The 17,346-nt window shown below is 36.7% G+C and overlaps 1 protein-coding gene across 2 annotated transcripts in view; it reads left to right on the top strand.

The window, feature by feature from the left end:
* Nucleotides 1-16,795, top strand: part of stpg2 (sperm-tail PG-rich repeat containing 2) — a 74,839-nt gene extending 58,044 nt beyond the window's left edge. For both annotated transcript variants that reach the window (XM_066712243.1, XM_066712242.1), the window contains 2 exons: nt 15,012-15,158; nt 16,698-16,795. In XM_066712243.1, the coding sequence (XP_066568340.1) occupies nt 15,012-15,146 (135 nt within the window). In that variant the 3' untranslated portion in view covers nt 15,147-15,158; nt 16,698-16,795. The remainder of the gene's footprint in view (nt 1-15,011; nt 15,159-16,697) is intronic.
* The last annotated feature ends 551 nt before the right edge of the window (nt 16,796-17,346 follow it).

Here is a 17,346-nt window from a genome sequence, read left to right as displayed (position 1 = left end):
AATACCCCCAGGAAACCTTTAACAAAGTACATGATTAATGAAGAAAAGCTGTCTTGGTAAAAATAACAATAAATCTAGGTACAGAAATAAGGAGTTTAACTTAATCATATATTTTTAATATCAACAATGTAATAAAGGTTATGCGTATGTAGAATTATATGTTGATTTCTGAGCTTTATAAAGGATGGTGTTAGTGATGTAGAAGCCTTGATCCAAAAGGTGTCCTATATTATGGACATTATGAAAGGTTAGATGTGTATATTACAGGATTATATTACCTAGAAGCTATTAATATATTGTAAAATAATGTTAGGAAGCAACAAGTACTTGGGGGCCTAATCTGCCCAGATCATGTATATGCCTATTGTATATATATATAAAACTAATATCAGAATAACTTTTATGTAGTTTGAAAATCCCTTTGAAAATCATGACCAATAGAAAAGTTGACTAAAGGTACAGAGGTTTAACTTTACAGAAACCAAAAATCTTCCTCTTCTGTATGGTGCCTGACTTTCTCTTTGCCAATGTTCTTCATTTCTTGCTCTATACAAGCTCTATAAAAAAAAAAAAACAACCAGCATTGATAGAAAAGCACTTACAAAGTCAATGATAAGGCCAAGGTTGACTCTCATAGATGCCCTGGGGTTCAATATACCATATATAAGTGTTCTTAAAGACAACACACACATGGGATTAAATGGTATTGCATTTGGCAACTAAACCCATTCCAGATTTTGCTTACATTTTCCATGTTATTTGTAATTTATAATTTTTTAATGATACGTTATATTATTGATGCCTTGTATGCTAAAAGGCTGTGAGGAAACTTATTTAATTTACCTGTTTATTAAAATAAGTGCTCAAAGAAGATTTTTAGGCTTTTTCAATGTTTTCAATGTATGTTGTATAATTCTCACGAGGAAGTAACAAATATCCATACCATATGAAACTTAAACACATTTCAAATACCTAGTAATAGTCTACTCTTCGTAGAATACTTCCATATCCATGGTATGAATACCTTTATACAGTTTGGTCCATAAATATTTGGACAGTGACATAATTGTCATCATTTTGGCTCTGTATGTCACCATAATGGATTTGAAAGGAAACAAGATGTGCTTTAAGTGTAGACTTTCATCTTTAATTTGAGGGTAGTTAAATCCCAATTGGGTGAACAGTGTAGGAATTACACCCATTTTATATGTGGTCCCCCCAATTTTAAGAGCTCAAAAGTAATTGGACTATTGGCTGCTCAGCTATCTCAGCTGTCCCATGGCCAGGTGTGTGTTATTCCCTCATTAGTTAAATTACAGGTAAGCAGATAAAAGGTCTAGTGTGGCATTTGCATTTGGAATCTATTGCTGTTAACCCTCAATATGAAGTCCAAAGAGCTGCCACTGCAAGTGCAGCAAGCCATCATTAGGCTGAGAAATCAGAACAAACTAATCAGAGAGAGAGCAAAAACATTGGGTGTGGCCAAATCAACCATTTGCTACATTCTTAAAAAGAAAGAAATCACTGGTGAGCTCAGGAATACCAAAAGGCCCGGAAGACCACGGAAAACAACTGTGGTGGATGACAGAAGAATTCTTTCCCTGGTGAAGAAAACCCCCTTCACAACAGTTAATATCAAGAACACCCTCCAGGAGGTAGGCCTATCTGTGTCAAAGTCAACAATCAAGAGAAGACTTCACCAGAGTAAATACAGAGGGTTTACCACAAGATGTAAACAGGAAACAGGATGACTAGATTTTTTAGAGTTTGCCAAAAAAAAATCTGAAGAACCCTGCACAGTTCTGGAACAACATCCTGGACAGATGAGACAAAGATCAACTTGTACCAGAATGATGGGAAGAGAAGAGTATGGAGAAGGGAAGGAACTGCCCATGATCTGAAGCATACCACCTCACCTGTGAAGCATGTTATGGCATGGGCATGTATGGCTGCCAAGGGAACTGGTTCCCTTGTATTTATTGATGATGTGACTGCTGACAAAAGCAGCAGGATGAATTCTGAAGAGTTTAGGGCTGTATTATCTGCTCAGATTCAGCCAAATGCTTCTAACTCATTGGACGGCGCTTCACAGTGCAGATGGACAATGACCCGAAGCATACTGCGAAAGCAACCCAAGACTTTTTGAAGGTGAAGAAGTGGAATGTTCTGCAATGGCCAAGTCAATCACCTGACCTGAATCCAATTGAGCAGCATTTCACTTGCTGAAGACAAAACTGAAGGCAAAACGCCCCAAGAACAAGCAGGAACTAAAGACAGCTGCATTACAGGCCTGGCAGAGCATCACCAGGGAAGAAACCCAGCATCTGGTGATGTCTATGGTTTCCAGACTTCAGGCAGTCATTGACTGGAAAGGATTTGCAACCAAATATTGAAACTCACAATTTAATTATGATTATTTTAGTTTGTCCAAATATTTTTGAGCCCCTAAAATTGGGGGACCACATATAAAACTGGGTGTAATTCCTACACTGTTCACCGAATTGGATGTAACTACCCTCAAATTAAAGATGAAAGGCTACACTTAAAGCACATATTGACTGTTTCCTTTCATAATGATGACAATTATGTCACTGTCCAAATAATTATGGACCTAACTTTATAACTTTGAATATGTTTGTCTGCATCAGTCCCTGTTCAAGCTACCCAACATGTATCTGTTTGTGTGTTGCTGCTTTTACATGCTTACATGTTTTGTCAGTAACATGAAGAGAACATTAAAAGGGCAGGGGCTCACTGAGAAAAATGGGCACTTTTATCGTGCTTATGGGGGGTGGGGGCCAGTGCACATCAATGTATTTTGTTATACTGAAATGACCTCTCTGTCAGGACTATTTATTTGCTATTGCTTTTACAATTGCAAACTGACTGCCATTATCTATTTTTACAAGCGTTTAAAAGAAAAAAATAAAAAAAAAATTAATAAATAGTCCGTAAATGAATTTCAGATGCAATTCCCAATCATGCCCTGAAGGCCCTCTTCAAAGCCAAGCGATGCTCATAAAGCACTGAACAAGCTCCTCTCTCAGACAGGTTTTTACAAGTGATTGTCAAGAGAAACTTGAAACAGCTGCTCCTCCATCGTCACAAGGATCTTGAGATCCCACTGTTATCAGGACATTATTCCCCGGTTGTGGAAAGTAATCCTAAAACTGAAGATAAAATAGCATTTTTTATTACGTACTCTAAATTTATAATAACTATATTGCTGCTGTTAAACACACACACACAATTTAAACAATTAGGAGTGCTGGCTGCTTGCAGTAAACATATTTTAGCAAAATATATCATAAATTAATTAATCCAATTAATTCTACTGTCAAGTTCTATATTATTATTATTATTATTATTATTATTATTATTATTATTATTATTATTATTATTTGTAGTTAATGCGGGGATAACAAATACTCAACCTATAAGGATTACATGTGGTAATGAGGAATCAGGAATTAAGCTAGAATCAATGTTTCAGATAGTTTGATTGGGATAGAATTTGAATTTGGTTTTACAAAATGGGGTCTTGTAGAGTCATTTTTTAAATAGTTTAGGCAATGTTTCAGGAGTTAAGCAACACCACCAATAGATGTATATAGTAGTAATAAAGTTTATTTTGGCCTAGATTTGGGCCAGATTCAATCAAAACTTTGACCCACCTGCTAATAGAAAACTAAAAACCTGTACATCATAGCGGTTACATTTCTGATTAGAAGAAAGTGGCATCTAACTAAAAATTAAGCCGCAACTGAGTACAGTTCTGTAGTTTTCTATTATTGGGTGAGTCAAAGTTTTCATTTAATCCCAGCCTTACTCGACTAAAGGAACTCCGGGACTACAAGTAAACCACAGACCACAATTTTACATGCTTTGTCTCAGAACAAATTTCAAAGTCACGTGTCCCTTTCTGTTTCAAGTTTTGCGTTTGGAATTTGCAATTGCCCCTGGGCTGCTTATTTACAATGTATTACTTGCCTACATGTTTGTTGATTCCTTCTGACTAGAGACGTATTTTCCAATGGTTGTGTAATTAGCAAAAACAGTGCTCGAAATAAATAAAGACTTCTGGAGTGCACAAATCGAATTTTACATGTTCTATTGGGTTTCAAATAATGACAAATGCTGCAGTGCAATTTTATGTCCAAAGTGGTCATTTGCAGCGAGACAAACTCAATGAGTTCACACAAAAAATAACAAAATTCTCCCAAGTCAATTTTTATGTTTTAGATATCTGTCCCAGGTGAGTAATTGTGTGATTGGGCAGCTAATGAGGAATTGTCATTCCTAGCATTCTGGTGCTGGACAATCAATCAATTAGACTGCCCCTGGATAGAAAGCCACCAGCAGGAGTTCAATTAAAGTCGAGCCAGGGAGTGAAGAAACATCTCTTTCAATTTTATTTTATTTTTGTCTTATCCCCATTTAATATTGTTTGGAAAATGATTGAACGCTGTTTGCAAAATAATAATAATAATAATAATAATAATAACAATAATAATGAAAGATATCTGCCTTTCATTTTCAATTGCACACACTCAAGACAGGGTAAACAAAACAGTATCACTGTAGTCTATTGTGTTAGTGTCAATTTTGAAATAATTTCTTCACTAGCAAATGGTAGCAAATATGGTGGTACATTTGAATGAATTGCCCAGCTTTTCTTTGTAATTTGCTTAAATCTTAGTTTACAACCATTTTGCAAGTAAATCCTAGAATCGCACCGCTTCACTGGTCATCGTGGTGAAAATGTATTGAACAATGCTGAAAAGGTCTTTATTGTAAGGATATATATTATTGGATGGAGATATATATATATATATATATATATATATATATATATATATATATATATATTATTGGATGGATATATATATATATATATCTCCATCCAATAATATAAAATAACTGTTCAAATTACTTTCTTCAAACTATGGGGCCAAACAATGTTTCTCTACCTCAGTCCAGCTTGAAAGGCCTTGCAGTCTGATTTGAGCTCTAGAATTGCTCTGAAGACACATGATGAAGTTGAGCAATTCTGTGCTGCAGTGACCTCAATGTCTGAAGATGTGACCTTTGCTTTGAGATGCATTAGGGCCCCTTGTATTTGCCCTCAACTTGATTTATTTATTTATTTCCCTTTTACTCTCAGGAAGAATTGAAAATGCTTTCAATAACAATAAACTGACAATGTGATGGAACTCAGGCACTGTTGTTTTGAACTTGCATTATGTTTTCATCTTGAAAATGAATACCCCACTGATCGACTTTTGCAACACGTGTCAAAGTAGAACTCAGGACAATGCAGAAAACTTTCTTACTATTGTGTGGACAAATTAGTGTAAATTACATTACTTTAAAACAATAGCACAAATATCCTATTCAGAAAATAATACAAACAATGTTCTGCACATTAAGATAGCATGCACATTATTTACAATATGTATCCTTTAAAACCACATCATGGGTTTAAAACACATTAACAAAACAGTATTGTGGAATCATTCTCACCATACACACTTCATGAAACGATTTCATTTCATGGTCTTAGTGATACACGATTAGGGTGAGATATATCAGTGTTACTGTATTGGGGTAAAGATTTTTTTTCTTTTAGTGTGCAGCACATAGACTGGTGCAGGTCATTGAGCTGAGAATATTGTCTCCATGGTGCAAAATGTAGTCTTACTATCAAGTTTGTGTATTTAGTTAAATAAGTCACATGTTTCTGTACATTCCTGTCTGACTCCTGTCCACCTAATAGTGTAACATCTTTTTTCCCATTTATATTTAGGGGTTTGTTTCTGAGACTTTATCAATAGTTTTGTCAACTACATGGTACATCTAGATCTACACAAGATATGAAAAGCTTCTGTTTTCTCCATAACTTTTATAAGAGCACTATGAACAACTGTGGCTATGACATTCCAGAATATTTGTTGCTGTATGCATTCTATTGAGTGCTACAATATGCAAAAAATAATAATTTGCTATTCTAAGGAACTGGAGAAAATGCACTCAACAAGTGAAAAATATGTATTTCAGACATGGAAGTTCAGACTTGGAGGTTTTTGCATTCATTATGTTACCCATCTATAATCATAGAAATCATCTTATTCGCACTACCTGCAGTATTAAATCTGTGGAATTGTAATATGCCCCATTGTCTTAATAGGCTAAGCAGCATTAAACATTATTGTAGCAGGAGTTCTTTAAACACGTTCAGTTGCAGTCTTTGAAAATGCAGCTATTGAGACCTCGTAATTGATATAATAACACTATATCTGTTTCAGAGTGACAGTGTAAAGTCAAAGTTTAATGAGGAAATTTGAAGCATGGCTGATGTTGTGTGGAAGCATATGAAATGCTGCAGCAGAAACAAGGTTCATTTATGAAAATACATGAAGTCACCCAGGGAGATAATAGTGTAGAAGGATACTGTTTAAGCCATTAATGAAAAAATGTTTGCATCTATGTCAGAAAGAAAAAAGAAAAAAGAATGTAAAATCTAGATACACAAGTTATATAGAAAGTAAACTTTGGCCAATAGAAAAATGTATAAAATAAAAAATACGTAGTGGTGTAGTCGAGGGCATATGAAAGCATATGCTGAATGCCCACATCATTTGAAGGGAACTTTGCATATACTCATTCAGATTGTGTGTATACCCTCCTACAATTCCTGTAACAGATTTACTCATTTGTCCCGTATTCCCTGATCAACAAACTGCCATTCCATTCTCCCAATTCGACAATTTGCCAGTGCCGCCCCCCAGTGATATTGTGGTATCAGCACTGCATACAAGTTCAAAGGAACAACAGCAACAGGAAAGAAATGCTAGAAAAAGCATGAAGGGAGCAAGCACGTAAACACAATTAAATAAACACAATTTGAATGTTAAACACAAATTACAGACTTTTGCACTTCATAGGACTTCAGGCTTCTACCTGGGGGTCTCTTACCTGACTGCAAAGTGCAATTAAATGTGGAATTCAGATGCTTTCTCATACTGCTCAGTCAGTGAATCTCCACCCCATCAGCTAATCAAGGGCAGTCTGCTCTGTCACAACAACTCACACGAGAGTTACTGTCGTTCAAAATCATCAAATAAAGCCAATGATGGTGGAAAATGAAGTAAAGTAAATGCTTCTCTTCACACATTTGACCAACTTGTCAACAGTTAAATTTTGTGAGAGGGTACTGCACGGACTCTATGTGTAATGAAAGCATGATTGTTTTTCTGTTGTGGCGGTGAGTTGGAAAATTGGACTGAAATCTCCCTGCTGTTGTGCATTATCATGTTGGTGACTGGGACTCATGTTAAGTAAGGTGAAAAATATCAAATTAGACGATAAGAGAGGTTTCAAACATGAGCAGCACATTTTGCCCATCCTTCACATTTGATTGCTGGTGGTGTATTGATCCCAGGGCCTTGTCAAGATTTATCCGAGTTAATCAGCCATCACAACATGGTTAGGAACATGTCAATTAAATTCATGTTCTGTCAAAAACAAAGCCACACATCACACCTTCTGCCTTGATGTCCCCTGAAATTCTTGTCAGTTTCAGTTAATGACATTCAGTAATCGTGCCTTATAATGACTCAGTGAATAGTACATCAGGTGATGCTGCAACTCTTTCACCCTTGACTATCTGTTAGGAATAAAGGTTTCTGCTAATGCCCCCTCTTTGACAATTAATGTCAAAGTACCATTCATTTATTTGATCAACTTCTTTAACTTGCCCAATGAACATCCCTGATAATTACTGTAAAGGTACATTACAGCAATCATTTCAGGCCACTTATGTTTCCAATACATTAATATGTCTTAATAGATGTTCTCATAATGCTCCGGGCTCTATGAAGCTGTTTCTTTGAAGTGCTTTGTGAGAAAAGCTTGCTCCGTAAAATACAGTACGCCATAAATGCCCATGGTTCAGAGTAGCAATGGTGATTTACAAAATGGAAATATCTTTATAATGCTGGGGTATTTAATGGCTTATTTAACACATTTTAATATTTGCATTATAAGATGAAATACAATCTATAACCTAGATAAAGATAAAACAGATATTTCTGCATTTATATTTGGTTAATCCTCTTAAAGAATGATTATGTGCTGTAGTCAGTTGAATGCAGAGCTAAAATATGTTCAAGCTTTTGTGTAATTACATAATATATATGTGGATTTTCTGAATACTGCATGCATAGAATACAAGACGTTATGTTAAATGTAAAGGAGACTGAAACAGTTGCATATCTTTACTTTTTGTTAGAATGTACAGAAAAATAGTTGTATAGACTACTTATGGAAAGTATGCATGTGAATTCACAGTGAAATGCAATCTCGACTCAGGTGAAGTGCATGCTATATTGCAGAACTATGTCATTGTGGTGCATAAAGAAAAAGCTATTATTATTATTATTATTATTATTATTATTATTATTATATACAGTGGGGGAAAAAAGTATTTGATCCCCTGCTGATTTTGTACGTTTGAAAGAAATGATCAGTCTATAATTTTAATGGTAGGTGTATTTTAGCAGTGAGAGACAGAATAACAACAAAAAAATCCAGAAAAACGCATTTCAAAAAAGTTATAATTGATTTGCATGTTAATGAGGGAAATAAGTATTTGACCTCTTCGACTTAGTACTTGGTGGCAAAACCCTTGTTGGCAATCACAGAGGTCAGATGTTTCTTGTAGTTGGCCACCAGGTTTGCACACATCTCAGGAGGGATTTTGTCCCACTCCTCTTTGCAGATCCTCTCCAAGTCATTAAGGTTTCGAGGCTGACGTTTGGCAACTCGAACCTTCAGCTCCCTCCACAGATTTTCTATGGGATTAAGGTCTGGAGACTGGCTAGGCCACTCCAGGACCTTAATGTGCTTCTTCTTGAGCCACTCCTTTGTTGCCTTGGCTGTGTGTCTTGGGTCATTGTCATGCTGGAATACACATCCACGACCCATTTTCAATGCCCTGGCTGAGGGAAGGAGGTTCTCACCCAAGATTTGACGGTACATGGCCCCGTCCATCGTCCCTTTGATGCGGTGCAGTTGTCCTGTCCCCTTAGCAGAAAAACACCCCTAAAGCATAATGTTTCCACCTCCATGTTTGACGGTGGGGATGGTGTTCTTGGGGTCATTCCTCCTCCTCCAAACACGGCGAGTTGAGTTGATGCCAAAGAGCTCGATTTTGGTCTCATCTTTCACCCAGTTCTCCTCTGAATCATTCAGATGTTCATTGGCAGACTTCAGACGGGCCTGTACATGTGCTTTCTTGAGCAGGGGGACCTTGCGGGCGCTGCAGGATTTCAGTCCTTCACGGCTAGTGTGTTACCAATTGTTTTCTTGGTGACTATGGTCCCAAGCTGCCTTGAGATCATTAACAAGATCCTCCCGTGTAGTTCTGGGCTGATTTCTCACCGTTCTCATGATCATTGAAACTCCACGAGGTGAGATCTTGCATGGAGCCCCAGACTGAAGGAGACTGACAGTTATTTTGTGTTTCTTCCATTTGCGAATAATCGCACCAACTGTTGTCACCTTCTCACCAAACTGCTTGGCGATGGTCTTGTAGCCCATTCCAGCCTTGTGTAGGTCTACAGTCTTGTCCCTGACATCCTTGGACAGCTCTTTGGTCTTGGTCATGGTGGAGAGTTTGGAATCTGATTGATTGATTGCTTCTGTGGACAGGTGTCTTTTATACTGGTAACGAGCTGAGATTAGGAGCACTCCCTTTAAGAGAGTGCTCCTAATCTCAGTTCGTTACCTGTATAAAAGACACCTGGGAGCCAGAAATCTTGCTGATTGATAGGGGATCAAATACTTATTTCCCTCATTAACATGCAAATCAATTTATAACTTTTGAAATGCGTTTTTCTGGATTTTTTTGCTGTTATTGTGTCTCTCACTGTTAAAATACACCTACCATTAAAATTATAGACTGATCATTTCTTTGTCAGTGGGCAAACGTACAAAATCAGCAGGGGATCAAATACTTTTTTCCCTCACTGTAATGATGTATTATAAATCTATCGTTAAGACTGATCCTGTTGTTTAAGTTGTTTTTTTCGTCATGTAAAAGTAAATTCAACAAACTGAAAATAAAACGCTATATTTCCATTAGTTAAAGATAAACTTAACTAGTTTGAGATGCAGTACAACCTGCAGGGTTTTTTCATGAGCACAATCTTTTGTTAGCTTGTTTGTGGAGAAAAGCTTACACATGCATTTATATATGTGTGGTTTTTAAGTCTGTGTTTTTAAATGGTCGTTTTAATGGATAGGAAAAACCAGTATTTGGTTAAAGAGCTCACCTAGGCAGCTTGTCCAACAACACCCTACCTAATGGGAATCTGCTTATAACATGCAAAAGAATATTTGAACTAATTAGCTGCTCTGTGCACTTTTCCTCTGTTTCCCAATAGGGATGATATCCTGGGCAGTGTTTGATCACCTTAACATTTTGTTCTATTTAAAATCCCTGGGTAACCTATTACTATCAATAGCAAACTTAAGGCACCAGCGTTGAGTCAAGAAAGAGCACCTCCACAGTGAACTTGCAATAACACATCAATAATGACCTTAACACATAGATAATCCAGCCTGGTAAAGGAATCGGGAGGAACCCTTGGATACATAAAAGCATACAGATTTAGGAGGATGTGATAAGGGTACACTTTGAAGTAGTTTCAACATTCCCATCAAAGAAGCTGTGGAAGTCACAAAGTACTTACTACCAGACAAAGGCAATTCAGTCGGCATAGTCCTGCTGCAGTAAATTCCAAATTTGTGCTGTTTCTATTGTTGTTGTTAATGCTGCTGCTGCTGCTGCCAATGATTCAGAATGATTCTAACTTTTATTATGTATATATTTATCTGTCTGCCTCGGTCTCCATCATTCGTCTGGAAGTGTAACAATGTACATGAGCTGGCTTGCATTTGAGGGCAAAAGGGTTACTCAGCAAGGAGGCTACATAACCTTGGCCTTTCCTTGGATTAAAGGATGGTCAAAGTATGCCAGGATTGACACCAGTGGAGTGAGATAATGCAACAGAAAAAAAACAAATGCTGTTGAATACAACTAAACAATTACCTAGCCCCTGCAAGACTGTTAAGCCCAGACAACCATTCCCTGCTGACAGGCAACTGTTCTGAGGTGTGTAAAGTGTGGCACATTAGTGCAGCTTCATCACCTGCAGATGTGGTGTTTAATAATACTGACCAATTTATATTACTACATAAAATACTGTCTCAGTTGTAAAATGAAAATCTGCTAAAAATGTAAACCTATTAAACCAATTTAACACCATCACCTTACATAGTACTGTCCTTTTAGATGAGGACACTTTACTCCCCATTAATACTTGTGTTGTATTTAAAGCCACACAATATTGTTGGGCTGTGCGATACTTAGAAATTGTGTATTTTTTAAGCACATCAAGGGTATGTTTTATGTTCTAAGGCCTTTACATATTAATTAACTCTCACTAAACTAAACAGACTTGTTTTTAATGCTATTTCACGTTCCAGATTTATCGCCACTGTCTGTTTATTAAGACCTTAACCTGTACAAAAAAGATATATTATTCACTCACAATGCTGAAAAAGAGTACAGATTTACACACTCTGTTTAAAGTTATTGCATCTACAAGGGTTTGTGTACCTTTACTGATTTTTTTTCCCTCCAGATCCAGCATTTGAAACTAATAAACTGTTGCTCCAATTTCCTTGACCTCTGAGTCCAGAGTGTTTTCTGCTGGTAATCATGCCATTACTGTTGTTATTACGTCTGGCCGTTTACATAAATTAAAGCTCAGGTTTCATCATCAATATGAAACATGTAGCTGAAAGGCAAGCAGACATCATTCATCTGGAAAGGATACAAGCTGTGTAATTCAGTACAATAAGGGTCTCAGTGGCTGTATTATTAAAACCTTAACTTTAAGCAAGTATACGTTTTGGATTGCAATTTGATGACAGACATTTTTGAAGATGAAAGATCACATTTCTTCTTTGAAAAGGAAAACACAATCATTAAAAGCATCTGTGCCACCCTGTTTAATGACTATTCGGATGCATATAGATGTCATTTGTGAGAAAACATTTTCTTTTATTGTATTGATGTGTGAAAACACAGATCTGTGATATTTCCTTGCAATGCAGATCGTTTTCTTTGGGGAGTTTCAATCCACACTTTAAAGTTTGGGCATCCTTTAAATCTACAGTATGACTTGCTTAACTGTGAGTGTTCCAACATTTTCAATGATTGCGTCCTACAAAAAGAAAGGGTCTCGACATTGTGTATGCTATTGGAGATCAGGTAACACTTTAAGGATCTTCAGAAGGAAGGAGCTGTACACTTAGTATCGTCCAAAAAATCATGAATCCACATTTATTGGCAGAATATCCAAACTGTGTGAAAGTTGCACTGCTGGAAAGATCAATCAGCTTTTAAATGAAAGACCACCTATTGACCACAAATATACTGGTATCTGATTTACACATTGCTGTAAAAAAAGCCTGATGCAAAGATAACATGAATGTTGCTTGTAAAATATATATGCCATTTTAAATGTCAGTGCCTTCAACAATATTGTATTGCAATTATGATCAACTGTAAAATCCTCTCCCTGATATGTTGTTGTAATACAAAACCACGGTGCTACTACAAGTACCAAGATGTAACTGCTAAGTTACAGTTAACGTTATTCGTGTACTGGAACCTAAAGCAAGTTTGTCAGCTATGAGTTCAGATATCTTGATGGAATTATTTATTCTTTACATTTGATGGCTGTGTGGATTACCTGTAAAAGGCAAGTTTTACATCATCTCTGAAATGTGTTTCTGAGTAATTTGTAGAAGCAACTGTAGTCACGCTAATATGAAGATTTTATTTCGTTAGGGTTTCATTTTATATAGGTATTAGCATTTTTCTCAGCAAGGCCTTAGAGATAACATATAATAAAATGGCAATTTTGTCTTTTATTAGTGAGACTGGAAGTCTATCCAGTGCTGCTGGTTCATAGAAAAGGGAAAGATTATCTGTCCATTTAAAACCTGGCATGTGCTCTGACACAACTGGGGTTCAGTTTGTCCTGAGGCAATTTATATAATTTTCCTCTTCAAACATTCTCTTGTCAGACTAGGTTCTTTCTTCAGACTAGCAAGAAACCAGAGCATATTGATGCTTTTGTCAATGTGCCTTTCATGGTGACCAGCTTAGGATGCATTTCCCTTTCAGTAAAACAGCAAATGTTTGTGGATGAGATAAAATATACATTCTTATATATCAACAAAATGTGATATTCAATCTTCATAGATTTTACATCCATTATGTATGCGGTTGCTTTTCTTCAGTCTAGAATATTTACTATCAGACTGTATTTAATATACTGACTTTCAAAATGGCCAAAGATATTCCTGTACTACGTTTCACCGATTCATGGTTTATATTTTATATATATCCACACATTTGATACACATTGGGTTTGAAAACCATAGATAGTATAGATGCAGAAATAGTTTCTTGCTACCAGTAAAATTCCCCAGAGTGATAAAAGACCAGTCTCATGCTGATTAATAATTACAGCCATATTTATCTATACCAGTTACTAAATCTTCTTGTAACAATGTAACAGCAACATCTGCACCTCTTTTACCTGCACATCTGTTTCCTGGTAGCCAATCATTCAGCAGGACACATTGCAAATGTCACTTCGATGGGCAGTTACTCACACCTTGTTAGCCTGCAATGTGAAATAATTGTTATTTGTTTGATTTTTTTTTTTAATACAGCAAAACTATACCATCTGCTGCAAATGATTAAGGGGAGCTCAGTATCAAAAGTAATTTCCCTTATTAGGCTAGATTTTCTCATGTCTGTGTGGAATCGCACTAAAGACCACGTTCTCATAATGTTTGTGACAATAGGAAACCATGGAAGAGCAAATTGTAATGTAAAATGTAATCATTTAAATCGGCACCCTGTCAAAATAACCCCCCACCCTTAAAACACCAGATGTTTTAATATTCAACTCAGTTCCACGAGCAATGGATAGCTTTTTAACGATTTATGAATGGACTGAGAAAGCATACCGTGTTTGAAATGCAGACATGTCTGAACTCCAAAGCCCTACATCCTTCAGGGTAAACATTAGGCCTAATAAAAAACATATGGTAACACCTTGATACGAATGTAGTTAATTTAGGTAAAAGTAATAATCTTATCTTGATTTCTTTTGAATGCCACAGTTGTGACATATGCGTCCTAATTTGATTCATATTCAAGTTCAAATTATCTTTTATCTATAAAGGCAAACAAAAAAGAACATTTTCTGGAAACGGCTTTCAGTGTTGTTTGTTTCATCAGAACTGTTTCTTTCAGAGGCGCTTTCCATTTACTAACAGCATTCAAATTAAATGTCAAGAGCTGCAACTGTTATGTGAAAAAGATAAAAAGAAAAGAAAAAGAAAAAAAAGAAAAAAACCTTATAGATTTTAATTTACCTTCTTTCACATTACAAACAGCATGACATTGAATCCCCTACGTTCTCAATGCACTTTTAGTATTATGTTTCAGCGGAGGTTGGGGTTCATCACATTAACGGTTTGTTTTTGACTTTAGAAAGCGTCTTGCTTCAAAGGCTGCGGTCAACTCAAGTGCATTTAGTAGGTTTAAGATTCAGTTTACTCAAAGGTAATGGTGTGCTTGGAATATATGATCTGGGTATTTTATAGAATGTGCAAAACGGGTGGGGGTGGGGGGCGGGGTTTGGGGGGAGGAAACTGCAGTTAAAGATTTTCAAAGCTTTTTGCTCCAGGAAAAAAGCGAAGCAGACAAGGCCTTTGCACCAGAATTATATCCTGTTTGGTATGAATTTTGTAAGGAACTAAAGTATAAATCAATAGATCACATTGCTATGATGCCTTTAAGTGCACATGCCACTAAAATGAGTAGTTCTTAACATTTATGTATTTATGTATTTCAACAGCTAAGCCCAGCCATCATGGACACAGTTTTGAAGGGGACATTCAATGCGACTCTAAATAACCCTCTCCTGAACCGTGCCAAGTTCATGCATTCGCAGTCTTCCACTCAACATCCCTTTGCCTTGAGTACCGGTTAGGCCTCCAGAAAGGTGAGTGATCACTCCAGGAAGCATCCATACCGAAATACCAGATGACACAAATGAACATCAAAAACAAAAACAAAACAAATATATTTCAAACCAGTGATAGTTGTAAAGGTGAGATTCCCATGAGATTATTTTCCAGGTCACTCTAACATAACTTCCAATATCCTCTGTCCATCGTTTTTCATCTCTTGGGATATATGTGTGCGTGTGTGTGTGTGTGTGTATGTGTGCATGTGTGGTGTGTGCTAATTTGCTCTTATCCTGCTGTACATTTCTTTAACGATAATATGAGAATTGACCTTTATTATTTCACTTTGTTTCATAGTTTATGCAGACTGATGACAACTGGCATGGAACAAAAATTAGTTTGTATCACAATATGGTTCAATTTCTTGCCATATCCATGTAAGAGGGTTCCTCTAATTTCAACATATTGGACTGAATACTCTCATCTGATGATCCAGATGCTCCCACATATGCTTGATTAGATTCATATCTTGGCATTGGGGTACCTAGGGATGAAGCTGCATGTCTGGGTTTCTCTTCCAGAATGTGGTCACACATGAAATGTGCCATGTAGCGCCATTCTCCTGAGCATATGGGTATCAGATCTCAGGATCGGTACGGCAGTAGTACATGCTTCTTTAAAATGTCAATATGCCCGTTAGAACTGAGACACACTTCGGTAAACGCCCAGGCCAAGTCTTTCTGCCGTGCCAAATTAAAACCCAAACCATCATATTCAAATCTGACAAGACAATTCTATTACTTTGCAAAGAAAGGCTTTCCAGTATCAGTCACTGGAGAGGGAGTGTTGTACCATTATCATCATCTGTGTTGTGACATCGGCAAGAGGATGCTGACAGATAGCACAGGCCTGGCCAGTAAGAGCGCATTCTCATTATGGCATCACTGCTGAAGGCCTCCCAGATGTCTTTGCTCAAGCAGTGATATTCTCCTTGTTGAACTTAGTAATGATCTTGGCCACAGATGCAAACGATATTTGGCACCAGTTAAAAATCTTCTGAACAGCAAATAAGCCAAGAAGTATCACTGCATCTGTCTGTTGTCAGTGTAGGGATAGCATAGCCTGATGCTCTGTCTACCCAGATGTCTTCATATTTATATGTATTACTGTCTGAGGTGTGTGAACCATTATTAAGCTTCAGTGTGCATTCAATTTTAATATAGGGTGAGGTCAGCCACAGAATACACGTGAATGAGAGTGAATACTACACTCCAGTAACTCTCTTCATGATCTGGGAACGGATTTGCATATAGACAACACAATAGAGAATATGTCACACATGTTTTTAGTTCTTTAAAGCCAAACATACAGTGCATACCTTCATCAAGTTATTAAGATGGTATGATTGTTTAAATCTTGTAAATAGATCAAACTGCATTAGCTGCTCAGAGTGGCACTTTCATGGATGACTGTGGTGTTACAGGGATTCTTAAATGAATGCTGTCCTTCGCAACACATTTAGTTTTGGTATCCAATCATTTTTAATGTATTTCTTTTGTTTATTTTCCTTACAGGGAGCCACCAAGAACAGAAGATATATTAAAAATAAATCTTTTTTTTTTTTTTTTGTGTGGCCCCAAACCAGAAGTAAAATTAATGTCTTTAATTCTAACGTATGTGTCTCTCTGTGTCCTAATATACATCTGTAACCAGGGTGATAGGGTCTTAAATAAAATAAAACAAATACATAAATAATATTTTAAAAGTTTAAATACCCTTTAGCAGATGCAGATAGATGTGAATACCTTTCTTTGTAGAGTTTTGATTTACACACACACACACACCCTTGTCCGACTCTACCCCCACTGGTTCTTTGACGATTACACAAAATAAATCAGTTTGATGTTTGCAGCAATGATTTAGCCAGCCTTTTCATTCCTATAAATCTTCAGAGCACAAAGAATTTAGTGGTGTCGGCACATTGATCTTGCTAGGTAAATTGTACTCGAGGCAGCCCAAGCCGCTGATAAACAATACATTGATGGGAATAACGTATCAGTTTAGTTTTAATCAATGCTCCGTCCCTCAATGTTTTATACAAGAGACAGGTTAATAGTTTACAGTATCGTGCTGTTGTTCTTTAGACCCTTTTAATCTAATTGGGAAATATACCTCTGTCATTAATAAACACTCCCAAGAGTGTGAGCCATGGCTGGAGACAGT

The sequence above is a fragment of the Amia ocellicauda genome, chromosome 8, assembly GCF_036373705.1.
Source record: "Amia ocellicauda isolate fAmiCal2 chromosome 8, fAmiCal2.hap1, whole genome shotgun sequence".
Lineage (NCBI taxonomy): Eukaryota > Metazoa > Chordata > Actinopteri > Amiiformes > Amiidae > Amia > Amia ocellicauda.
The sequence above is the reverse complement of the archived record's forward strand: the minus strand, read 5'-3'. Positions and strand labels throughout refer to the sequence as shown.